This window comes from Ixodes scapularis, unplaced genomic scaffold, assembly GCF_016920785.2.
Source record: "Ixodes scapularis isolate PalLabHiFi unplaced genomic scaffold, ASM1692078v2 PGA_scaffold11__112_contigs__length_91849675, whole genome shotgun sequence".
Lineage (NCBI taxonomy): Eukaryota > Metazoa > Arthropoda > Arachnida > Ixodida > Ixodidae > Ixodes > Ixodes scapularis.
This window is the reverse complement of record NW_024609837.1, coordinates 12,335,895-12,362,763: the sequence shown is the minus strand read 5'-3', so window position 1 is coordinate 12,362,763 and position 26,869 is coordinate 12,335,895. Positions and strand designations below refer to the sequence as shown.

Sequence of the window (26,869 nt, the reverse complement as noted above, 5' to 3'; positions counted from 1 at the left end):
AAAAAAAAGTTTTTTGTCAGATTCAACTTTTTTTCATAATGTCACTACATTTACATTGATCACTCAAATTGTGTGTATGTGTGTGCCTGTGCGTGCGTGCGTGCGTACGTGAAAATAATTAACGAAGAAAGATGAGAAGTTTGGAGTGATCAGTCGGCTAAAAAACGCGATTAAATTTAGGTTTATTGCTTTAGATGACGCGTAAACATGGACGTCTAAGCAGGACAAACTGATCTCAGAAAAGGCACCGGAAGATGCGTTATGTAGTATTTTTAGATTTCAATTTAGCCTTGAAGACCAGCGTAGCACCAGTCCCTGTAGTATACGGTCAAATCTTTTCCGGGTAGTTCGGCGAGTTTTTTATGGCATTCTGTATTATTTTTGAGATTCAGTGCATAGTTCCATACTTCATAGTCACCTGAAATAAATAATAAAAAAATATTTTAAATAAGGGCATGACAGGCAGCTGACTGAGATCGGTATATGCCTTGCATATACCGATCTCAGAAAATACATTTTTAAAACATTTTAACGGTTCCCAGATTTGCTCTTCTTAAAACGGAAAGTATATAGCTCCGAAAAGGAATCAATATCCGTATAAATGTGCATTTGCAATCATTTACTCTATTTTTATGGCCATTACCTGAAAAAGAAACGACGATAAGAAGTGTGATTATTTCGGTTATTATGAGCTGCGAGGTTTAAATGACAATATGATATAAAAATTTCTATGTTCGTTGAAAAATAAAGTGAACTCATCTCATTTAAAAAAAAATGCCCCTGTTTTACGGGCACGTGAAAGACGTTCGGTATGAATGGGCGAACCAGCGTACGTGGATGGGCACGCACAGAGCCGAGATGGCGAGCCGATTTGTCGATATGCGAGTGCCCAAAAGAAAAATCGAACTCAGGATCCCAAGCTTGTGAGCCCGACGCTCAACCAGTCGTCAAGGGGGTAACTTGTAAAGCGATGGTAGTGAAATGCAATTACATTGTTATCGCCCACCGACACCAAAGAGTGCGCAAGCGAGTCTTCCTACTGCACAGGGGATCGTCATTGCGCAATGTGCAAAATAGCAGCGCCATTAGCGGTTCAGGTCCACCCTTGGAGTAGGAGCTGTCGACGTAAAGTTTATGTTTCGGTTACGCCAGGTTGTGAATCTGTCGTCTTCTGTCGTCTCCGCTCCATGGCGGAGCTCATGTCGTCGTGGATTGCTCCACACTTACGCGCTACAGCGGCTACACATGAGACGCAGCACAGCGAATAACGAAACAATTGCGATTTTGCGGGCACTGGGACTGAGCGAAAGCATTCCAACGGCGATGTCAAGTGAAAGCGTCCGCCGAATGGCGCGCCAGCTTACTGCGTGCATTTGTTTGCAACCTCGGGAACAGACACTGAGACTATAGTACTCCAGTTTTAAAACATGCATGCTTCGCCGATCGCTATTTTTAATCAGGCTAATGCTATACATGACAAAACTCGCTGTACGAGAATGCGTTCAAGCGCAAAGATGCACCTCGTCGCTGCGAAAAAATTGGCCATGGGAACAAGGGTGTTATAAAACTGGAGCACTCAGTTGCTGTTCTCCATGTTACAGACGAATGCACGCAGTGTGCTGGCACGGCGATCGGCTTACGTCGATCTGCGTTAAACTTCGCCGTTGCGGCGTTTTCGCTCGCTCCCCGCGCCAGCGAAATCGTAATTGTTTCGTTATTCGCTGTGTCTGATCTGTAGCGACGAGAAGAAAAGGGTACTTAGTGAGTGCATCGCACGTAAGTGTAGAGCAATCCACGACGATGTGAGTAATGCGGTGCGTATACGATAGCAGACAACAGATGCACAACCCGGCGAAACCAAAACTCTCCGTTGACAGTTTTTAGTGGAACTGAACTGCTAGGGGCGCTGCTATTTTGCACATTGCCTATTGAACGCACTGATCTCCCTGATCTCTATGACAATGGACCTTTTCCGAGAAGCGTTCTGCGCACGCGCGAGCGCCCGATGCCAAGCGGCGGAAGTCGGAACGAAAAATCGAGGAAATTCGGAAGGAGGCTGTATATCAGCGAGTAGAACACGTAACTGCAGCATATATATAATTGTGTTACACAAAAAAAAGAACATCGACGGAAAGGAAAACACGACGTTTGGGTGGACGCCACGAATGCCCCTCTTTAAGGTCACGTTGGACAGGCGCCGCTGCTCAGAAAGCGAAGAAACTGGTAGCGTAGCTCCCATTATCGATTGGTAGCGCAGGTAGGTCACTTCCTCGATTTTTAGTTCGTGCAGCCACCGCCTGGTGCCGTCGGTATGTGGAAAAGGTCCATTGCTGGATCGCGTTTGCCCGCTCCGCAAATGCGGTTACTGGCGGCCACCTTTTTGGTAGAGTTATATTACCTCTATACTCCGTTTCACCTTAAGTTGTACCGCAGTGAAGGCTAGAAGTGCGAGCTCATAGCGTTGGCAGCTGCCCTTAATGCACAAGAGCCAATTGTGCCGCCGATATCTGTCCCAGAGCAAGGAGCTCGCACTTGTAGGCTTTCGTGCGGTATGTCATAAGGTGAGATGGAGTATGGCCAATGTACAGCTGCTGCAGCCACTATCATACATCCATGGCAGACTGCGTTGTGGCAGTTGTGTGGCAGGCTGCCATCAATATAGCGTGGGTGATATTTCGTGCTTGATTGAAATTGTTCGACGAAACACATTTTTGAAACCCGGCGTGAACGGTAGCCCGATTTTTGAGGACCCGGTGAAAGTTTCACGAAATCGTAGCATTGGGGGAAAGCAGCACAGCGCGCATCGAAAGTCGCATCGAAAGAAGCATCGAAAGCAGACGCCGGTACTATGGTGCCTGGATCGCGTCTTCGACTGGTGTGTTTAGCGTCCTATCCCGCCCATACATCAAAAGTGGTCCCGATGTGGCAACAAATGACGCGAGTGTCATGCTGTTGCCTGTCGCGATCCTGGCGGTTGGCCGTAGAAATGCTGGCGAAAAGCACACGAGCGAACGCGAGTGTCGCTTTCGTCACGGCGTCCCTTTAGGCGTCCCAACTTCCGGCTGCTACAGCTTCCGTGAACTGTCACAGTGGAAAGCGACCTGCAGCAGAACAGGCGTCTGCCACTTATACCACAACTGTTGGGGCGCCGCCAGGGTCGCAACAGGCGACAGCATGACACTTCTATGACGTCATCAGGCGGAAATCGAGGGACCACTTTTTTGAACCCGGTAAACACACCAGTTGGAGACGCGTTCCAGGCACCATACCAGTACAGAGCCTGCTTTCGATGCGAGTTGCGCTGCTTTCCCCCGGTGCTGCGCTTTCGTAGAGCTCTCGCCGGGTCCTCCAAAATGGGGCTACCGTTCTCGCCGGGTTTCAAGAATCTGCTTCGTCGAAGAACTTCAATCAAGCACTAAATATCACTCACGGTACACTGTACTAGACCCACGGTTATTTTAATGGCAGCCTGCCGCCATAGCGCTGTCCGCCATATTACTATGATGGCTAGAGATAATATAACTCTACCAAGAAGATGGCTGACCGTGGCCGCTAAAAGATAAGTGGTGACCGCTTTCCCGTACATAAGCGGAGCTGGTCAAACGCGATCCAGCAAACAGACATAGAGGGGTGATTCCACGTCAATTCATGCAATGATGGTCCGGGTCATATTTTAGATATTTTTGTTAAAAATATTTATGAAAGCCATGTTTTTGGGAAGGACATTCAGCTAGATATGAACGCCGTAACAATTTTTTTCGCTGAGATATAAAATAGAGAAGCTTGAGGCGTGGAAATTGAGAAGATTTCACAATGCTACTTTGCACAGTCGTCATTTCTTTATCGAACCTTTCACGGCACCATAACTTTTTTAGTAGGTTTTACAAAGGTTATACAACACATACATAAAAAATTAAAAATATCAATAAAATATTTCTATGCAAACAAAAATATCAAGCATGGCATAAAAACGCGTTTTAGAGACATATTCACAATTTTTTTGCAAATAAACCATTTTTCATAATACTTCAGAAAACATATCAAAATACTGGTATTTAAATATTCTTTACGGATATGTAAAAATTATATGCCCACCCTTAATTGTCTTCTTGTTATTAACGCGGAAATGCGGCTGATTTCTCAAAATGTGGCAAGATTGGGCGTCGATATTTAAAAAACTCCATCTTTTATTTTTCTTTAACTCCCCGTGGCACTTTACAGTGACTTGAACTAACCTGTGATGGCAAAAGATTGAGTAACGTATGACCTCCAAGCGGGAAAAGCTACGACAAACCTTCACTCGGAGCGAGCCGACGTCTTCGTCAAGGCGGCTTTGCCGCACAGCACCAAACGTTTTGAGCGTTAGTTATGGCATGTATTTTATATTATTAAAATTCTTTTTTTCATAAGGGCTGAGTATTAGTGACGCGAAAATGGACTTTGAGCTGGAATACCATTAATTAGCTTACAATTCACAGGAACAAAACGGCCCCACTGTGCGAATTCGCTAACTATGCATAGATAAGCTTAAAACTCTCAGTTATGCGAGTGGCCATGTAAACATCCGGCCTCTCGGCATATGATGACTTCCACAGATGAGAAGCATGGATTCCTCTCACAGGTTTTATGGTGGTCCACTCTGCTTGCTTTACCGCACGAAACTCTCGAACCCGTTCTACAGACAGGTGGAACATGCAGACATTTGTTACTTTTTTACGTAGCACTTCCACAAAGTCTTTAGCGGTGGCAATCGTTGAGTTGAGCGAAGATCTCAACTTGGTGAGCGTTGGTTCTTCCACCTACTTCATCACAAGCGCTTTCTCCGTGTCCAGTGGCTGAAAAGATCCATATTGCCGAAGAGTGCGGCTTCCGATACAATTCGTGGAATTGGAAGCGATTCTTGAAATGCGCCGCCGCTCCGTCTGATACAAAAATTATTTAAAAAAAGACTGGGAAATGAACATTAACATACTTTTTTATGGCCTATGTGGCTAGAAGAGCGTGAGCTGTGTCATGTGTCGTGTACCATCGGTGACAACGGCAAAGCTTTGCGTGCCTTGCGTGGACGTAACCACACTTGTGGAGAGAGACACTTGAGTTTTTTTTCAATGAAAACTCTACGCTTCGGTTGGAAAGAGTACTGTCCATTTTCCCGCAAAATCGAAGTGGAACATCACTGCCTTGGGTGGTAAGGCGGTTCTTGTGTCATGTATGAGGCTTCGTTCAAGGTCAAGGATGTAAGAATGCCTCATATACCTTTCGCTCTCCTATTTCCGCAGGAAGGCAGAAGTGTCCATAACCTTTTTGACGAGTTCGCCAGCGTCCCATAACGCGAAACAGATCTCTTCGTCTTCGTCGAGATGAAGCGACTGCAGCGAGATGCTCTGCGTTTTTGGGCACTTTTCGCAACGGCGCAGAAAGCAATCGTTCTGTGGAGCGCAGAAGAGGTAGATGCGCTTGAGGTCGTCTTCAGTAAATGTCTTCTTTGGGGCATTTGTTATTGCCGTTAAAAGCAACTGAAAATTGACGCAATAAATGCATGCGCACACCTCGTGCTCGGGACTTTTTTTTTTACCCATTTTGGTCGTAGGGAATAAAATTTGGAGATGCCTAGTTCGGGATGGGGATGGTCCTTCCTAAACAGCTGGTAAGCTTCCTTAATAGAGCGGGTCATAAACCTTTTTACGACTTTGAACATGTCGTTGATCATGGCTTTGACGACGTCCTTTTTGTTGGGGCTTTGAACAGAGCATGCGAGGTCGTCGCGTGTGTAGTACTCAATGGACTTCTTCCAAAACCGACGCGCCCCATCGCGGCGAACTACCACGCAGTGCACTCTGGGAACTAGTTGGCCGCTCAGTTTCGGTTTCGACTGAGCAGCTTCATCTCATGCTATCACGCCGCGACCGAAGGCACTGCTTGCGTTTTCGATTATCTGACTTTTCACGAACGTACAATACACTCATTCTCGAGCGATACAAAACGAAGACCGGGGCACTTTTCTTGGTTCCCGAAACACCGGATATTATGAGTGCGCATGCAACAGTAGTAAGACGTGGCTTAGTCACCTCACCCCACGAGTGCATCTTTCAGTTCAATTTCAATAATCCCGTCTAGTACCAGTGAACAACTGAAATTTGTTCATCTGGAGCCTTTCACCTATTTTGATTGCCAAACGTCCGCTTCTTGTTACTTCATTGGGCAAAAAGCAAGCCGCATTCTCACAGGAGTATCAAAGTTGAGCCCAGCGTTGACGCATGAACTTTTAAGGAAACGCAATAAATTCGACCTCTCTACTGCACAAAAGTTACTATGATGTCTTCCTCGTGTCATCATATATCTCCCACTCAAATTTTATGCTGATAGAAGATTAAGTTTTCGCAAACGCTGAGATCGGCGAGCTACGACGGAGGCCCTAACAAGCGTCCCCTACTCCTCGCTAAGCCTTTTTGGACAAGCTTTTACTGACGCCCAAGATCTGTGCCTGAACGGTGTGTCTGAAATTATCTCGACGTACTCAGGCAGGAAGAAAGCAAACACATAACAAATATTATGGCTATTAGCAACTGTCAAACGCGCTTTGAATAATTTCGTTCGTTTGGCGCACCGCATAGAGCTAGGTTCATGCCCGTCCGGCGCACTCCCGGCGAACGGTACGACATTCTTCACAAAAGTGCTCGACTTTTGCCTTCTAAAAATGGTCTGTATGTGCGAATGTGCCTATATGATTGCAGGATAACTTTATGCGCACACGCCATGTTGAACATTAGAGGAATGCCAAGCGGGTGGGGACCTCACTTCGTGCAGTGCTGCAGGTCAGTACAGATAAGAGATAAGAAGTGTGTTAAAATTGAGCTTTTCAATGGCGCCTCCGAGTTTTACCTCGCGTACTCAGGCGTATATTAAGAAAAACAGTAATTGCAAAAAGTGATATTTCGTCTATGGACGCACGAAACAAACAAACTTTCTGATCAACAGCACTAAAGTAAAGGCCCGAGCTCGATGTATGCATACTTATTGGTTGCTACAGCTTGTTGATTCGTACACAAGCAAGCTCCCCGAGCTTCGCAGCGTCGAGATTCCCAGCACTGGCTCGTCCACATACCTCGATTGGAACGCTAACAGAAAGGCTCAAGTACAAAAATACAACAAGCATGAGTTAAGACAAGCTATACGTCTCGGGCTTGTCTAAGCTTCGAGGTCTGGTCATTTAGGTTAGTTTAGAGACCACAAATGACGCTCTCGGGACCAGAAAACATGAGATAACGGCCGTTAATAGCCCACGCTCTGTGTATAATCTCTTGTCGACGCGTCGATCGAAACCGAAACCGTGCCACCCTCCTCCCTGGCTGGCCAACTAGTTCCCAGAGTGCAACGCGCGCCGTGTTGCATGTAGGGCTTTATGGAAGTAGTCTATTGCAACCCCCACGTCTTCGGCATTCGCCTTTTTCCCCATGTAGGGATCAGGGGTTGCCCAAACACCATCAATCATGTAGGCAGTCGCACCCGACACCAGACGCAATATTTTTTTCTTCAGGATGATTGGTGGCAGAAGCACGTGCAAACGCTTGCGTTCCTGGTGGGAACTACATGCCTTCAGCACTTCGCAAAACGCGTCAAACCACTCTGCGCAGTGCTCACAACTGTCTTCGAGTTCGAGAGTTTCGTGCGGTGAAGCAAGCAAAGCGGACCACCGTAAAACCTGTCAAAGGAATCCAGGAAACTCATCTGTGAAAGTCATAATATGCCGAGAGGCCTGATGTATACATGGCCATTCGCGCAACTGAGAGTTTTAAGCTCATGTATGATGCATAGGTAGCGAATTTGCAGAGTGGGGCCGTTTTATTCCTGTGAATTGTAAGCTAATTAATGGTATTCCAGCTCAAAGTTCCTTTTCACGTCACTAATACTCACCGCTTATAAAAAGAGAATTTTAATAATATAAAATACATGCCATAACTAACGCCCAAACGTTTGGTGCTGTGCGGCAAAGCCGCTATGACGAAGACGTCGGCTCGCTCCGAGTGAAGGTTTGTCGTAGCTTTTCCCGCTTGGAGGTCATATGTTACTCAATCTTTTGCCATCACAGGTTAGTTCAAGCCACTGCAAAGTGCCAAGGGGAGTTTAAAGAAAATAAAAGATGGAGTTTTTTTTAAATATCGACGCCCAATCTTGCCACATTTTGAGAAATCAGCCGCATTTCCGCGTTGATAACAAAAATATATTTAAGGGTGGGCATATTATCTTTATATATTCGTAAAGAATATTTAAATACGCGCATTTTGATATGTTTTGTGAAGTATTATGAAAGATCGTTTATTTGCAAAACAAATTGTGAATATGTCTCTAAAACGCGTTTTTGTGCCATGTTTGATATTTTTGTTTGCATTGAAATATTTTATGGATATTTTTAATTGTTTGTGTATGTGTTGTATAACTTTTGTAAAACCTATTAAAAAAGTTATGGTGCCGTGAAAGGTTCGATAAGGAAATGACGACTGTGCAAAGAGTAGCATTGTGAAATCTTCTCAATTTCCACGCCTCAAGCTTCTCTATTTTATATCTCAGCGAAAAAAATTGTTACGGCGTTCATATCTAGCTGAATGTTCCTCCCAAGAACATGGCTTTCATATATATTTTTAACAAAAATATCTAAATTATGACCCGGACCATCATTGCATGAACTGACGTGGAATCACCCAGAGATCAGTGGTTAAACGCAATTGCAAGGAACTCGCGCTCGTGTCTGCAATGGACCTTTTCCACATACCGACGGCATCAGGGGTGGCTGCACGAACTAAAAATCGAGGAAAGCCCTACCTATGCTACCAATCTATAACGGGAGCTACGCCACCAGTTTCTTCGCTATCTGAGCTGCGACGCGTGCCCAACGCGACTTTAGATATGGGTATCCGTGGCGTCCACCCAAACGTCGTGTTTTTCTTACCCTCCACTACCTTTTTTTTTTTGTGTAACACAATTATATATATGCTGCAATAACGTGTTCGACTCGCTGATACACAGCCTTCTTCCGAATTTCATCGATTTTTCGTGCCGACTTCCGCCGCTCGGCATCGGGCGCTCGCGCATGCGCAGAGCGCTTCTCGGAAAAGGTTCATTGTGCAGGGGTTCCACGGCAACTAAACTGCACAGTTTCGAAGGGGGTCTATGATTGAAGTAATACTCTTGCTAGAATCACTCTGGTTTTTCACAATGATTGCAAGAGAAAGAAGCGGACTGAACAGAAGCGGTGGCCCACTGAGGTTCGATGTGTTCGTTGGGCCAATGAGGCGCCGGAACAGAGACTATAGCGTCAGGCTGGGGACAAAGAAGCAAGGTGGTCTAGTTCTGCCACGACCGAGAGCCGAGTGAGAGAACGAGGTTGATTTCAATTTAATCGACTGAGCGGTGTCGTACAGAAGAAACGTCGGAATGCTTTCGCATTTCGACGTAATCCGCAGCGAAGCACCACAAAACGCAGACTTTTTTTTTTTAATATTAATTATGTGAAAACCTGTAATGTTAAAACATAAAATAATGTGTTACGTTGAAACATCCTATTCAGACACTGAATATCATAGTAAAGTGCATTGATTTACCTGAGTCCCTGTAGTACAACAGAGCGCAGTTTTCGTAGTCCGTGTAATTCAAATCCATGGTCACTATCGTTTGTCCCCCTAGAAACGATAGAATCAGCACATGACGAATTGGTGAGCGCTGAAAGAAGACAACTTGAGGTGTCTCATCGTAAACAGTTGGAACGTCTCTTGTGTCCGTCGGGGATGCTGCCTGTTCCTACGAAATATAGGATTGTTTTCAGGTAAGACTTCAAAAGAACGCGGTGCAACCTTTGCTTTTGGCTCCCAAGTTCCAGCATTCTTGATCCTTGTATACAATGTCACCATGGTGAAGTTCACTCAGAGGAGTTCCGCTGCTTAGCTGTTTATGTTTCTTTATAACGTGTTTTTTCCATACAAGAGAAGTTGGACAATCCGCATCTTAAATTTATGTTTCTTTATAACGTGTTTTTCCATACAAGAGAAGTTGGGCAACCCGCATCTTAAATTTCTATTCATAAATAGTTCGCTCGGCGAGCGACCATTCTCAAGAGGTGTCGATCCATCATATAGAAGGGGCCCTAGCCACTTTTCTTTACCAGCTGAATAGACCTATTGCGATATTACCCAAACATCAAGGAGAATGCAGGAATTGGTTTTCCACGCGCCGCACGTGCTGGCGTCAGCAGTTGTAACTTTTCTAAAGCAAATACCTAAAACAAATGGCATCTTGCACGCGCGTTCGTCAAGGCTTTATTTTGGTTATTACTTCGTCATGCGCGTATGGCACGTGGAACACCAATCCCTGCATTCTCATTGATGCTATTGGCTTTCTTAAAAATACGCTTTACAATTTGAACACCCTTTTCAGCTAGACCATTTGAGCGTGGGAATCTGGGACTGGAGGTTTTGTGTTCGAATTCATGGAAGGACGCAAATGCTTTGAATTTGTGTGAAGAGAACTTCGGATAATTGTCAGAAGCGACTACCATCGGTATGCTGTATCTTGCGAATATAACTTTAAGTTTCTCAATAAACTTCGTGGCTGTCAGGTCTTCTCATTCTACAACTTCAGGATAATTGGAGTAAGCATCAAATGCAATTGAATACGACTTTCCTGCAAACTCAAATAAAGTTTCCACACGACTCAGTTGAAGTTCTAGGTTTTCTCGGATCATAAAAGGTTCACGTTCTCGTGCGTAAGCATAGCGTTGGCAAGTTGAGCATCTTGGCGTTGGCAAGTCGAGCAAGTTAGCCCTGGCCAAAAGATAAGTCTGCGTACTTTAGCTTTACATTTTGTCATTCCTTGATGTCTGTCATGCAAACGTGTTAGCATTTCTACACGCAAGCCTTTGTGGTACTATACCACTATATTTCCTTTGAAGACAATTCCTTCTATTACTGTTAGATCCGACTCAAATGACTTGAAAACTTTTTCGACAGGCAGGTTCTTGATAATTACCTTAATTACCTGTTGCAATAGTGTATCTTTTGCGGTATCTTCGGACAACCTCGTCAGAGTCGCTGCTAACACTAAGTCACACAGAACACTGGTTGCATGAACCGCGACATCAGCAGTGGCGTTTTTCGACCCTTTATTGACGGGTGCTCTTGACAGCATGTTAGCCACTAACAGTTTCTTGCCTGAAGAGAACTGCACTGTAAAATTGTATTTTAGAACACGAATAACAAATCTCTGAAACTTGGTGGCATCTCGCCTATGGATTTCTTACAGAGAGCTATGAGTGGCTGGCGACCAGTTTCGATCGTTATTTTTATACGATAGACAAACTGGTGGAATTTTTCACAGCCAACTACTATTCCCAATGCCTCTTTTTTTCTATTTGAGAATAGCGCGATTCGACTTCTGTTAAAACCCTTGACGAGTATGCAGTAGACGATATGCGAAACTGCCTGGTGGTCTGGCAGCACTGTGCACGCGGCCATCTTGGCAGCGTCAAGTATTTTGAGTTTCGGTTTCTCAGCATTCCCAGGGCATGAACGCTCTGCCGCTAAGTGCGATACGGAAACTTTATTGTTTTGTGACTTCCGGTCACCCAACATGGACAAAGGACTAGGCCGTCATGCTTTCCATCTCTGAGGACACTTTCAATTCTTTTTTCGATGCGAATACGCATGAAGCCGTACGTTTAGCGGTAGACCGCTCCACGCCAATACATGCGACTCAAGGTTAGATATTTTGTTTTTAGTTGTTACTGGCGAAAGTGTTTTTTGGTGGAAATCCCTGTGTTCTTCTGGAGGAAACTGTGGCCTGGGCAGTATTTTTTAGGCGTCGCAAAGAGCTCAGATTGGTTTCAAATGGTATTGACCTCAACACAGTTGACGGATGTTGCGCTATTAATGAAGATTTGTTCAACCCTGGCAGAATGACTGCATTGACTTTCTCATAAGGAGGAGGGGCATACCCTCCTCTCCGTACCTTAATTCCCCTCCTCCTCAAGAGCTGCGCATTAATTCGGCGTTACAGGGGATTGTAAACGTCTTTCATTTTTTTGATGAAGTGGCAGCCATTTGAAAAGTACATATGGTATTTTCAAGCTTCTTAAGTTGTTGCTTTCTGAGTTAGGCTGGGTATACATATTTACCAAAATAGTTTATTGCTCCCAGCAGGCGCAGGACTGCTGTTTTGTCTTCACGTGCGGTCATAAAAGTTAGACTGCTGATAAGGCTCGGATTAGGCTCGATACCCTCCTGTGCGGATGCAATGCAAAACAGTAGTCTTAGAAATGTGTACCTTCCAAATGGTGTTCCGAACGTACATACATTTTACGTATCCTCATTCAAGGGAATTTTGTGTAACCCTACCTTCACATCTAATGTTGTGAAAAATTGAGCTCCTGCTAGCTCGTCCTCAATATCCTTCTTTCGACGCAATTGATAATGTTCTCTTTTCAATTGTGCATTAGCGCGTCGAGGGTTTAGGCAGCTGTTTTATAACGCTTCCGTCGTAGTTTCGTAATGTCGTGCGCATTGGGCGAAGCTTGTTCGTTCGAAAGAGTTTCTGGTAAAGCGAATACGAAATCAGGTTCGCCTGGGTTCCGGTGTCCACCTTATTAGCCTGACAGCTGAACGCGATCCGGAGCCTTGGACTTCGGATGCGATATATATGATATGATATGTTTATTTTAGGTCAGGAGAGCCCTTCATACCTTGAAAGTCTGCGGTGCCGCTTCTTGATATTGGTGGCTCTTTCGTGAGCAGACGCTTACACTCAAGATGTCAAAGTCATCCGAGGAGTCCCTGCCGGGATACTGCAGTGTAACATTCAGCTGCTCTCGCAGTGATTGTTCGGTTCGAAGAGGTCGCGACTCTGTCGTTCCAAGCTGTTGACTGTCCTGGCGCGAGGAATCTCTGTCTCGCTCTTCCTCAGTTTTTTTTTTTTTTTTTCTTGCTGCTTGTGGATGCAGCAACTCTGCTGTCTGAATCTCCTCCAGTTTCCTTCTAGGTTCCCCGTGAGACGTAGTTTTGGCGGTGGTTTCAGACTGTCCATCTTCCATAACACACGGGAGTAGGTTCCTTGAGAACCTTCGGCGTTCGATATCGACTGCGCCATATCAGAAGCGAATGAGAGACACGACCAGCATGTCCAGTAACAGTCGTAGTTCTCAATAGGTACCACGTCACTATAGATGCTCATGCACGTAGTTACTAGATTGTTACAATGTGCAATGACCACTCATATTATGCCGCAGTTAGTGTTTTATTAGCTTCCAATTTATTTTCACATTTAAGTAAAAACCTACAATTCGACATGTTATAGTGAACAAGGCAATACTAAATTTACTGTATAACTATGTATTGATCAGAAAATTTGAGGCAATTTTTGACAGCTACAGAGTTTATTGTAAAGCACCTAATTTTTTGACCGTTTAAAAGAAAAACGGTTAAAATATATACAGGGTGTTTTTTTTTTTTTTTTTCTTAACAGATTTGTTTAAAAAAAGCCGTGAAAGTTACACTTATGAGGTTTGTGCACGTGAGTAAAACGGCCAGGGGGACATAGTATAGGGGACTAATCGTAATGATGAGTCGGCTAATTAATAAAAATTCTTTAATTAACTTTGTAAATAATGAAAATAGACATATGGTTCCAATTAGATACTTGCTCAGCGTCATCGAAGACCACTAAACCAGTACTTTTCAGAAAGACTTTGAGCGCGTGAGAAGCGTAGTAGTGTACTAAAGTTACCACTTGTAGAGCAGGTACAAGGCAGGGCTAGATAAGAGACGGAAAAATCGCGCGGGCGCATTACTGAAACCGCTCTTGCGATTGCAGTAAGGCGCTCCACGAGTGGTAACTTTAGTGCACTACTACGCTTTTCACGCGCTCAAAGTCTTTCTAAAAATGACTGATTTAGTGGTTTTTGATGACGTTCAGCAAGTTTCTAATTGGAACCATATGTCTATTTTCATTAACTAAAAAGTAATTAACAAATTTTACTTAATTAGCCAACTGGTCGTTACGATTAGCCCCCAATACTATGTCCCCCTGGCCGTATAACTCAATTGCACCAACCGCACAAGTGTAACAAAACTTTTAAGTAAAAAAAAAAAAGAAGAAAACCCGGTTTATGTACATACAGGCAGTGACGGATCCAAGGGAGGGGCGGGGGGCCGACGGGGGCGGCCGCCCCCCCCCCCCCCCCCCCCCAAACAAATTCGACCCCCCCCCCCTCCCCCCTTCTCGGAGGGCAATTTGCCACTAATGGACCCCCGGTGCAAAAAAAAAAAAAAAGGAGAATAGTATTCTTACAAATTTTCCGCCCCCCCCCCCCCTCCCCCCAAAATGGAGTTCTGGATCCGCCCCTACATACATGGTGTCCCACATAACTAGCACCACATTTTACGAACAAACGGAACGCTCTGCGAGGGTGAAAGAACATCTGTGCTGTTAGGAATAGTTTTGGGAAACGCACAATTGTTTTAGTGCGCCCAGTTATTTAGAGAATTAAGACTAATTAGCTAATTTTTTTAATTATTCGTTGAAGAGCCGAGGTGTGGAATTGGAAGGTTGTAGAGCGCCATTGAGAAACACTCAATTAACTCGTTTCCTGCATGATACACATTGCGCGCTTCTTTTTATTAGCCTAAAAAGAAAGTCCACGGAACATTAAAAAAAAAAATACACGTGACAACGCGCCGGCGCGTCGCGTTTGCAGCGCTCTCAGACGTGTTCTGAAGGAACGAAGTCTGCCTTATCGCTGGCGCTCTGCCCGAGACAGGGCTTTGCGGCAGGAGGTGCTCGCGCTTATCTACGGGGACTAACCCCAACACGAAGCTCTGTCTCGGAAAGCGCGCCAGCGATAAGGTGGACTTCGTTCCTTCAGAACACGTCTGAGAGCGCTGCAAGCGCTACGCACGGGCGCGTTGTCACGTGTATCTTTTTTTTTTTTATATATATATTTCGTGGGCTTTTTTTTAGGTTAATAAAAAGAAACGCGCAAAGTGTATCATAAAGGAAACACCTTAATTGGGTGTTTCTCAATGAGCTCTACAACTTTCCAATGCACAGTCCGGTTATTAAACAAGTAATTTAAAAATAGCTAAGTAACTAAATAACTAGGCGCACTAACAATATTGTGCAGTTTCCCAAAACGCTTCGAAACAACATACAGGTGGGTTCACTCACGCAGAGCGCTGCGTCTTTTTTGTAAAGTTTAATGCAAGCCATCTGGGACACCATATATATATATAGATATGTTTGTGTTTTCAGGTGCCCATTGTAGTCGTTTGTTATCTACACCTAAACTTATCAGCCTATGGTAGAACATGCCATGGCTTACTTTGGGGTCCATCATAATGATTAACTTTCATCGAGCTTTTCACAGAAGATCCTGGCGTTTCTTCAAGTACTAGTTTAACCTTTTTCTCGACCCTATAATAATAATAAAAAAAGACGAGTGTTACAATGAACTGAATATTGTAGCATAGAAGGAGAGCACCTTTTTTGTTTTATTAAGATATCAAACTTGGCTTTGTATGTTTAAGTTAGAGTTTCCCGGAAACAGGCAACACAGCGAAGAACGCCCACAACGAAGCAACAACTGCATTTAGAGCATATGAGACATTACGCAAATAGCAAAAATAAATATGTAGATTGCTAGGGCCTCTGAAATAAATTACCTGTTAGTCTCCATTTACTCAACTTGTCTCGTGAACAAATTTATAGCTGCATGTCAGGAAAATATGCTATGAACATGCCACGGGTGTGATTGACTATCCTATAACTAAAGGTATGCAATGTTCGCAAACCATCGATAAAGGTGCCATGTTTGACAGGTTTGGTTAAAAACACGTAACGCAAATAACAAACAATATTATTTAGGGCAACTTACACTTACATATACATTTTTTTAAAATAAATTAGTGGACTCCTTATATTATTACTGAAGTTATTTATTACCAAACGCGGTCACACCAGCAGTGCGCGTAAATGCACCTGTTCAGCCCTTTATGATCTACAATTTTCTTTTGTTTCCCGAGATTTACTTTATAGGCGAAAGTATACGCAATAAAATAGCCAATGACATTAAAAAAATATCAAGTGAATTGTATATTTCGACCAGTCACTGCAGTTGCATCTTATCTAAAATCACCCTGAGAACAATCGGTAGCGCCGCGGCTTGAAAAAGAAAACCCGGCTCATTGCGGAACCACTTTTATTGTGAAAGAATTATTAATAATGTCTTTATTTTACTTACAAAAAAAAAACATATGTACAAAAGTGCTGGCAAAGCAAAGTTGTTCTCTCTTCCCACTGCACTACCCACTTCGATGCTCGGCGGTCACGGCAGTTGATTGGCAAAGCGAAGGGCTCATTATGAGTGAAACCCTATCAAAGTTATCTTAAGCATGAAGCTATTGATTTGTTCGAATAACAAATTCTGCAAGATAAAGTTTGAACACAGTGTCTTACTGTCTTACACCAGTTATTTTCTAGGAAAAACTGTTACGGGGCTCGATCGTTACATACAGGTTTAAGTTATACAAAGCAGATACGCCCAAAAAGGCCATTATTAAAAAAGAAAAAGTGCAAGAGAACTTCAAATTGCGGTTGAACTTGGGACCTATTGATTCCCAGCCAGATACTATGCTAATTAAGATAAGCAGAGTTCTTTTTCTTTAGTTAAGCATGGCGGGGGCGTGGAGACAGCTGACAGTAGGTTTATATATAGTCAAACATGTACACCCGTGAGGCGATATGAAGGTGAACAGCCCTCTTGTTGTTTTTGACGCTCCTGCAAGTTTTGAAACAAGCTCTGTTCCAGAAGAGGGCTAGAACGCAAAGTTTAGACCCCCAAGCCACGTACCATTTGAGACGCTGAGAGTTAATACAGCTTTAGGGAGCCGTAAAACAGGCAAGAAACCAGGTAAGGCGTTCACCTTCATATTGCCGGCGGGTGTACACTAGCTTGATCACGCTGCGAAACCCCGGGGGACGCAGAGTGTGTGGAGCTACCATACACTATGAAGTGTGTGGTTGCTCTGGCACCGCGCTTACGTCAACCCCACTCCCCATCACGCACAGACACCGCACAGGCTCATTCCTAATGACCGACGGTTTCAACTTTCTCCAGCGCTATCATAAATATCACACACTTTGTGCGTGCTCAACAGATTTTGTGCCCCCCGGTTTTTGTCATCAAATTGAAGCTAGTTTTTTTTTCTTATGTTCTAGATTATTCTATTGCATGAAGGTGCAATAGAATAATCTAGACAATAAGCGACACACCACCCTGTGTGTGGCAGTTTTGTGTGAAAAAGGCTAGGTGCTAATGAGACGTATATTGCGAACCTCCGTCTAAAATGGTTTGCAACGCAAACATATAGTGCTGATATTTTTATCCCATATTTAATCGCATCTAGTTAAAAGAGGTAATGATTTTGAGAAACTCACGCATACGCTTCTTTGCTAGGTTCATACAGCCTCTTGGCGTATAGATCACTAGTTACTATGAACCATCTTCCGCATATAGGTAGAGGTTTTTCTGGTAGGATTTTATCTTCCGTAAATGTACCTTCGTAGAGGAAATAGTTTGTGGCACGTCGTAAAAGCTGTGAAAAGAAACAAAAATTTACTGATCTTATCAAAGCACATAATTGGCAGGATTAAAAGTGGTTTCGTGATTATGTTTTGACTTTATAAAAATAAAAAATTAAAAAAAAACAATGTCCCCGTGTGTTTTAGTTTTTTTTTTTTTTCTCAATCAAGAGAACAAAAATAAAGCTCGAGAGTACATTCTTTGAGCGGGTTAATTTTTCGGCCATTAAACGTTTTACGGCACCTCAGATTACGTTTCAAAACGTGTATCTTCAATGCTTTGTCTCAATAAAAAAAAATAAAAAAAAATAAAAAAAAACGGCGTTGGAGAGCACAGGGATCATTCCTGGGTTCGACTGCCGCCTCGCCTTGTCCCTATCTGGACAAGCACCTTACGGCCTTCACTTTTTGTCCCAGTCGCCCTGACAGTGGTGTCAAAATAAAATATGCCAATGGCAATCAATCTTGGCTAGTCACTGATTTGTCTCAAGATTGCTTAACAGATTAATAGACACATCTGAACTAGTAACTCACATTGCCAGTCACAACAGGTTTTTTTTTTTCTTTTCGCGCAACTTAAGTGAAGTTCTAAACTTGGTCTCAGAGGCTGCAATATGGGTGCATTTTACGTGTTCACCACGGGTTACAAAAAGTACGATGCAGGGAAATAAACTCTTGTTAAGTTCACGCCAGAAAAATAAAAAAAACATGTGCGAACTACTGTTTTTTAGACTGCCTGCTCAACTTGCAAGTTAAACAGCATGTGACGTCACCAAATAACAGTTAGAAGACAAGGCCTGCGCGTGAAGCTTCGTTAGTAGATTCCCGACACGCCCCAAGCGCCCAACAGGTTGAAGCTTAGCGAGAGTATGGGCCACGTCACAACTAGGGGTCGCTGGGGGCAGCTACTAGTGGTGACGTTTAGAGGAGGAAACGCGCAGGCCTTGTCTTCTAAGTAGTATTGCCTTAGCAGCCTATTAATGGGAGCTCATTTTGAGCACGACCACTGAAGCAGGCGAGGGGACGTTTGGAAGAGGAAACGTGCAGGCCTTGTATTTTGAGTAGTATTGTCTTAGCAGCCTATTATGAAAGCTAATTTTTAGCATGACCCCTGAAGCAGGCGCTGGGACGTTTGGAGGAGGAAACGCACAGGCCTTGTCTTCTAGGTTGTACTGCCTTAACAGCTTATTAATTGGAGCTCATTTTGAGCATGACCACTGAAGCAGCCGATGAGACGTTTAGAGGAAGAAACGCGCAGGTCTTGTCTTCTAGCTGGTATTGGCTTACAGCCTATTAATGGGAGCTTATTTTGAGCATGACCACTGAAGCAGGGGATGGGAAATTTAGAGTAGGAAACGCGCAGGGCTTGTCTTCTAGGTGGTATTGTCTTAGCAGCCTATTAATGGAAGCTCATTTCGAGCATGACCACTGAAGCAGGCGATGGGACCTTTAGAGTAGGAAACGCGCAGGGCCTTGTGTTCTATGTGATATTGCGTCACCCTGGAAAACGCGGGAAGTTTCAACGGTGGTTTTTGCATCACCTTAATCATCCGCTTTCACAATAGCTATTTTGAAATCAGAGATAACGAAGAGCATGCCGATAGTAGTAACGCCTGAGTATTCCAGAAATATGTTCAATTTGGGTAGTTAAAAATGGTATACTGCCTTTAATTAGAATCGCCTTCTGCCGGGCAGAAAACCGGTTCCCAGTTTCCTTCTCTCACTTCCTTCTCGCCGTCTTCTCTCCTCCTTTCCCCACAGGAGCGGGTCTCCGCAACACCTCCTAGAAGACAAGGCCGTAGTGCTCTTCTCGTGACGTCGCAAAGGAAGGCCATCGGGGGCGCGCGTCGAAGCGAAGGCAACACGCGTGGATCGACCGTCGTAACGTGCTTTTAATCACATACGCGTGTCTTATTAGCTAAAATAAAACCTGCACGTATTAACGGGGCTATAAAACATTTGATTACACGGGCAAAATATTACACCGCTAAATAATCGATACAAAATGGCACGAGGTATGCGTATAAGACGTCTATAGAAAAATGTGATTGTTTTAAGTAAAAAAACATTGAGTCACGCAATTATTGCTGTAGAAATGCATATTTTATATAGAAATACTTCGACAAAATGGCCAGACACGCAGTGATTGGACACAGCAAAACAGATCGCAATTAAAAACCAAGTAGGTGTAGTCAACGCGGACAAGGCAAGACAAGTTTCCTTTACGATCATGTAAGCGATGTTATCGCGTGCAGTCACTGAATTCTTGCAGTATACCCCGGCCACGTGGCAAAATTAATGTAATTTCAATAGAATGACATATGAGGTCGACAAATTAGGTTGTGACGCTCGTATAATCACTCAAGACGGCGATCTGATTAAATCCCATATCATTTAATGAAAATATATTAACTTTTCCGTGTCGCAGGGGTACTAAACTGATTATTTACAATCAACTAATATTCTCCCTGTGGGCTCGAGCTGCGTCAGAATAAAATATAACTTATTTTGTATACAATAATACTATTACATTATTACAGTCAAGATTCTAGTATAAACGCGGTAAAGGGAATAAAATAACATTAGTGTAAATAAACACATCAGCACAAACAACGCACTTTCAATAATCACACAAAATTGTTATTCACCTTCCAGTAAAAACTAGAATATTACCTCGTATATTTACAAATCTCAACGCAACTGCACAGGGGTAACGACGAAGAACGAGATTTCCTTCTATCACAAGATTTAAAAAAAAAAAAGACTGTAGCACTCTATTTACGTCTTACATGACCAAGGAAGCCAGCAAATAAGTTGTTTCTCACCTGTCGATCGTATCCATACGTCCCGCAATATTCGTCACGAAAACATTTGAGCACGAACTCCAAGAAATCTCTCTCTTCGTCGAGAGAGAGGTCTATCGATAATCGACCAGTGTCACAGTTGACTAGTTGCCACACATGTCACTTACACCGTGGCAGGACTTGTTCCGTGAATCCGCGTAAATGCCATAGTATATCAAACGAACACACAAACAAACAAAAAATCTACCCGAGACTGCGGTGACGACAATAAAACGACGTGAAGAAGGATCGAAAGAACCCCACACGAGAGCAGTGGCAGCAGTGTGGGACGAAGGCTTAACGTTGTCGACCCATCTCTTGCTCGTGTGCGCTCCCTGCGGCGATGACTGGATTTTTTTTCCGGTTCCCTTCCCTTCTGAAATCTCTCAGCGTTCCTTTTCAGTCAGTCAGCAGCTCACTCACAACGTAAATTTACCAAAATCGGAGCCCGTATGAGGGAAGAAAATGTTGCACCGAGCCCGTTCATTCAAAAAGTCTAGAGAACTGCGGGACTGCAGTGGTCCCGCGGTTACGGGGATAATCATACATATAAATTTGGTACTTTCAACCTTGGTAACGCGTTATATATTACGTTTATAATATATATATATAATAAATAATACAAGACTGCGCTTCTAAAACGTATGTTACTGTCGGATAAACGCGTACTAACAAACCACGTGACCCGAGGGAGCAGACGACGCAGCCAGGGTAAAGAGAACCAGAGTGGGCGCCTCTTCTCGACGTGGCCTCCCTTCTCCGGCCGCTGTGACGTCACGACTCGGTGCGCTACGGCCCTAGTTTTTAAGAGGTGTTGGTCTCCGCCTGGGGATGATCTCTGCCTGGGGATGGGCTCACCGCAGAAAGAAACAGGATCTCCCTCGCTCTCGAACGAAAAGAGTAAATTGAGGGAGAGTTTCCTTCTTTCTGCTTGTTGGTCGGCATGTAAGTGTAACAAATTAGAATGAACTAAAACAGTAAACATAACCTTACCGCAGATATATCTAGGCTCCGCATTTTCCGGTTTTAGGCGAAAAACACCGATAAACATCTTCCGGTGACGAAAATACAAAATTGGTTAAAACCGGAACACACCGGTGCTTGAATCTTTCTGCCCTGATTAAAGGGGCCCTGCAATGACTTTTTGACTGGTTTTTAATTTGCACTGAACCTGGGCGTACTGAACGTAGTAACTTAATCCAACTTTTCTTTTCTCAAATTTCGCTTTATTTTAAAAGTTATAGGCAAATTAGAATTACAAAAACAAGCAAAAAATAACCTCCTTCATGACGTCGTAGGTCCTGGCTTGAGTGGCCTTGAACTAGAGGAGGAGTAGCGAGCTCATTGAGCGCACACGGCTGCCGCACTCCGTGTCGACGGCTCGAGAGGGCGCCACTAAAGCACGTGTTGGATAGGCTGTATGAAGCGGGCGGGCAGGGCAGCTCGCATAGCATTTGCAGCGCGACTAAACACTAATTCGGCATAAAATTTCATTGGCCACAAACGACAGCAAACACAGGGTAAAGATCAGTTCAGAACAGGAGCCACTTCGCGCTGACGCTCCGCCAAATGGCCAAATCGCCAGCAGGGCCCGCGCCGAAGGCCTTCGGAACGCTCGGAACCGGTCGGATTCTTGAGCCGGTATACGACCACAGCGCCGCCGCGTACATCCGGGACCTTTCTACGCTCCTCGTATGTCGTAGCCTCATCCTACTAGCCTTTTCTAGTACGCGCCGTTTTTTTTCCGCCGCTTGGTGGCGGGTATGTCGACGGGTCATTTCTCGTTTCCGTACTTTCTAAACTGCATTTGTTTCTTTTCTGATCTAAAATACTGAACAAAAACTTCTTTCATACATAATTGAAACGGTTCGGGACACTTATATTTTGTATCTCGACTAAAAAAAAGCTCTTAGCGGCTTTGACCAGTGGCAAGCCCAGGACCAAAGACGTCACATTTTGCGCGCTTTCGGTACCGCGGGTCGCCCTCGTCGGTGGAGGTGGTCTCCGCGTCGTCTGGTTTAAATATGACGCACTGATATTTAGTTACTCTCTCCGTGCCCGCTGGCTTGCCCCAACCCGAAGAGACGTGGAAACCGCAAAAAAGGGAGACGCTTAAATATGATTGCAGGGCCCCTTTAAAAGCGAAAAACACCAGTCGTTGAATGGTTCCGCCTTAGTGACTACTATTTTCTTCGAAACTCCTCTCTCGCAGAGGTTCGTCAAGCGTGTTATCTCGTGGATCCTGCAGTCTTGCAGTGCCTATTCAGAGGTCGCTGTAGTTCTTGGAAGACACTGTCAACATGAGTGCGGTCCAGGGCCCTGCAGGAACCTTGCAGAACGCGCCTCTTTGCCTGGGGATGGGCAGAGAGTTTGGCCATTCGTTGGGAAGTATAGGAGACAAATGAGGAGGCGCCATTGGCCGAAAGCGGGCTGGGCGCGTTCCAGGGCGTCTTCAAAAATTCAAATGTGATTAACCAGAAGCCGGAAATAATACCCTGGCGGTGGTCGTGAGAAACAAACTTGATAAGTGGATCGGAGTAACTCTTGGTGACTGAAAATACAGTGCACGTTATGTTTCAATCACGGTCATCCAAAATCATGGTGGAAGGGTGCGACTAGCGGAATGATCGACATAATCCGTACGCCGAGCGCCGGGAATCTGCTTTCCGAGCGGTCACACTCTGTGCAAGCAAAACAGAGTTGAGTGGCGCATTCGTTTCTTAGATCTGTCTGCATGATCATGATGGAAACATCACGTGAACCCTATTTTCAGCCACGAAGGGTTACTACATTTAACTTTTTTCGCTTATTAAAACGACCAAATTTGTTTCTCGCTACCACCGCTAGGGGAATCTTTTCGGCTTCTGGTTGGCCAAGATAGAGCACTATATAGCTCCTACGGAGCAGAGTAGCGCAATCCTTTGAACCCCGTGTTTCGCCGACAACATGGCCGACAGAGCAGCTAGGCGCGAGTCACGTGGTACTCAGGGTTCCAAGAGGCGGCCCGCCCTATGGGAGAATACATGGAGATCGACATAACACGGCTGATTAAAAAAATAACGGCGAGTTCACACTTTTCAAAACTAGCCTGTCGTGAAGTTAGTAAGGCGCTAAACACTTTATCAAAGTTTTAATAATATCGGATGCGTGTGCAAATTTTGAGAAGGCAATTTCCAGGGCAATGGCGTTTGAAGCAGACGATTTTTGCTCGCAGCGGAGATGGGCTTTTCGGGTTGGCCGGAGCGGGTCACGTGAATGGTGTGACGTCGCCGTGTCGTCTGCTGCATGATGCCGCTCAGGCAATTTTTAAAAAAAAGTTACGTCCTTGCATGGCACAAAACTTATCGCAAATTATTCTAAAATGTTTCATTATTATGTCAAAAATGATTGCCATTCCGTACATCCCCACAAAACTGAAGAAACAACGATTTTCTCACGTTCTCCATGCATTTCTGACCGCAGTTGGAACCTCCGGGCGTTCGCCGCTAGTCGCCGAGAGACGGCGTTCTAGATTGCGCTACTCTGCTCCGAAGGAGCTATATAGTGCTCTAGGCCAAGAGAGCATGCCAAGCCATCCCGCAACGCGATGCTCCTAAAAATCATTGAATTGACGAAACACTCACCTGGTTTCTTCGGCGCTTTGGCGGAGATGCAAGAGTCTCGTCGACGGCGGGGAGAAGCGTCGGCTGAGCATTCCAACGAAGACGTGAAGTACGCGGGTCATTGCCTAGGTACGCACGTAGCTCGAAATGTTCGGCACAGAAACGGGGTGTGTGGGGCAGGTTTTTGGTGTCTTCTCGCCCAGCGAAACGTAACCATGCGCTTCTGCGTGGCTCCTCCACAGGCAATGCAAAAAACCGCAGCCTCTTTCGTACCTTTCGCACAGCCTTCATCGTTTGGTTGCGGCACGTTGTGACGATACAAACATTTGGCATGACATGAAAATTGCTTTCTAAGCAGATGAAAGTACCTAAACGTACTGATAGCGGATGGCAGTGTGACAAGCGTGGTTTGGCGCAACGTTGATTTGGCGCGCTTGGAAGTCGGATAGATGGATGGATAAAAAAATGAACATTGGCTGTTCCCTTTGTAATGGGCGGCAGCTTGCGCCGCCTGGCCTAGTTTTTATCAGTTTAAAAATTTTTTCACTAAATTCTGTTCCTTGTTAATAAGCATAAATCCCGAAGTTCGTGTAATATCACACTTCTCTGGACCTTTTCCACCCATCTTCTACCTTCCTGTTTGTTGTTGTAATAATATTTTCGTGACTCCGTAAGAAACCGTTGCTAGAATCGTTGTTATGGTCAAATACATGTGGCTAGGTTTCGCTACGGAAACCCGACCGTTCAAAAATCAGAAGTAGGATTTAAACTTCTAAAAATCACAGATAAAGAAAGCTTCAGTGTCATATGTTTCGACAGAAGTGTGTCGGTAATCGCCTGTTTCTGAAATGTTTACGACTGCAACTTCCGGTCCTCAAGATTCCAGCAGCAGACGACGAATACAAGAAGTGTGCCGTCTGCCACACTCCGGCCGGCCAAGCCGGCGCCGTTGTTTGAATCGTGTGAATAAAGACGATATCCTGATATTGCATTTGTTTGAAATATAATGAGTTTCAGACACTTATAAGAATTCATAGTGGGGTTCGATGCAAAATATGGTTTATCGAAAGTCCGGGCGTCGATCGAGATGATCGTCTGCTAAAAGATCGCATTGCACCCGCGAGAAAAGCACTTCAGGCGATCGGTTGAGATCCCAAATATTGTTCGCAGACTCGCGCTATGGGAGGGTGCTTCGTACCGGGTTGTTAGTAGCTATCGCGTGGAGAAAGATTCTCGCAGTTCAAATTTCCGCAAGACCCCACAGCGCGAAAGAACTGGATAAAAAAAACAGTGAGTCAGGTGAGTACATGTAGCACTGGCGGACAGTGGCCTTGATGTAAAAAAAGTGCCAAACCAACCTTATACCTACAGGGTGTCACGAAAGAAAATTTACACGGTCTTTTTTACCGGAAAAATAAACTAGGCATCGCCGAACGCTCATTCTCCGCCCAAAGGTAGAGCTAGAAATCACAACCAGATGCCAAAGTTTCAGCCCGATCCGATAACTTAATCAAAAGTTATAAGTTATTTTCTGAAAATTTCAATGGGAAAATGGCGGCCGACGGAGTTCTCAAACACATGGGGCTCTATGGCACCAGAAACCGAAAACGGGCAAAAATGGGCTCCAAAACTTTGGCATCTGGTTGTGACCTCTAGCTCTACCTTTGGGCGATGCCTAGTTTATTTTTGCGGTAAAAAAGACCGTGTAAATTTTCTTTTGTGACACCCTGTATATCCCAATTAATCTTTCGATATATTTATATGTTATTTTTTCTTCAAGGGCAACTCCGCTGAATTCCGAAACAATTAGGCTTACATGTGATTCCATTTCACAAAGCACTACTAAACTGCTCTACGTCTTCGGATTCGCGAAATGTGGAATATTATTTGTGTAATCTTAACTTAAAGGGATACTACAACGAAATTTCGGCGCTTATTTTATGGTCTATATGTGTTCAAACGAGCGGTATCACGTCGGACTACCAATATCTTGTTAAGAAAGTTAAGAAAAGGAATTTTAAAACGAGTTAAACGATTAGCAAAGAGCACCTGGTGGATGTCGCTAACGCCTCGTTTGTAATGCCCATCTAGGAACCTTGAGAGGCAGTGACGGTTATTGTCTCGCCTCCGGCCACGACGAGAGAAGAGGGAAAGGAGGAACTCCCCTCTTCCCGAGAATTCCTTTTGGGCCCCTCCATGCTCGTCTCGATTACTCTTGTAAGACTGCCCCGATTAATTGCACTTCAGTTTCATTTTCTCGCCATTTATTTTCTTCAGCCATTCTGGACTGGAACGGCCTTCCTGGCGACATTGTTACCACCACTGACCCTCTTAACTCTCGTCAAGCTATTTTTTATTATTTTATTAACCTTTTTTCTTATTTTTATTTTTTTTTTATATGCAAGGGTGTGGTTTTGTAATCTCGTGTATTCCGCAACGAATCGCGTTTTAACTACTTAGATTAAACATTGTTACGCGCGTGGCCGAGCGAGCGCGTGCGTGCGTGGCCGAATGGTTAGCGCGCTTGACTGTCACGCGGTAGGTCTAGGTTCGATTCCAGCCACTGGAAATGTCCTTTTATTTATTCTTTCAATTAGGCGTTCTCGTAAGTTCGAGAACATTGTCGTCTGATCTAGTTCCGAATGTTCTACGCGCCGAAAGTTCCACGCCGAAGGTTCCAGAAACCCACGAGGGTACATAAAGGACTCTGCATGGCGAGCGGAGTCAGTCTTGCCCCAGCGTTCGACTCTGCTGTTACGCCGACTTCGACGGCCGGGACGCTCTGCTGTTATCTTCGGTTTTATT

General features: G+C 44.5%; 1 protein-coding gene across 1 annotated transcript; it reads right to left on the bottom strand.

The window, feature by feature from the left end:
* Positions 1-214: 214 nt before the first annotated feature.
* On the bottom strand, positions 215-24,397 carry LOC120838175. Its single transcript, XM_042289144.1, has 5 exons — positions 24,338-24,397; positions 17,476-17,633; positions 15,362-15,453; positions 9,600-9,677; positions 215-418 (listed from the first exon to the last, which is right to left on the bottom strand). The coding sequence occupies exons 1-5, from the start codon at positions 24,395-24,397 to the stop codon at positions 285-287; spliced, it is 522 nt and encodes a 173-aa protein (XP_042145078.1). The 3' UTR covers positions 215-284.
* Positions 24,398-26,869: the final 2,472 nt, after the last annotated feature.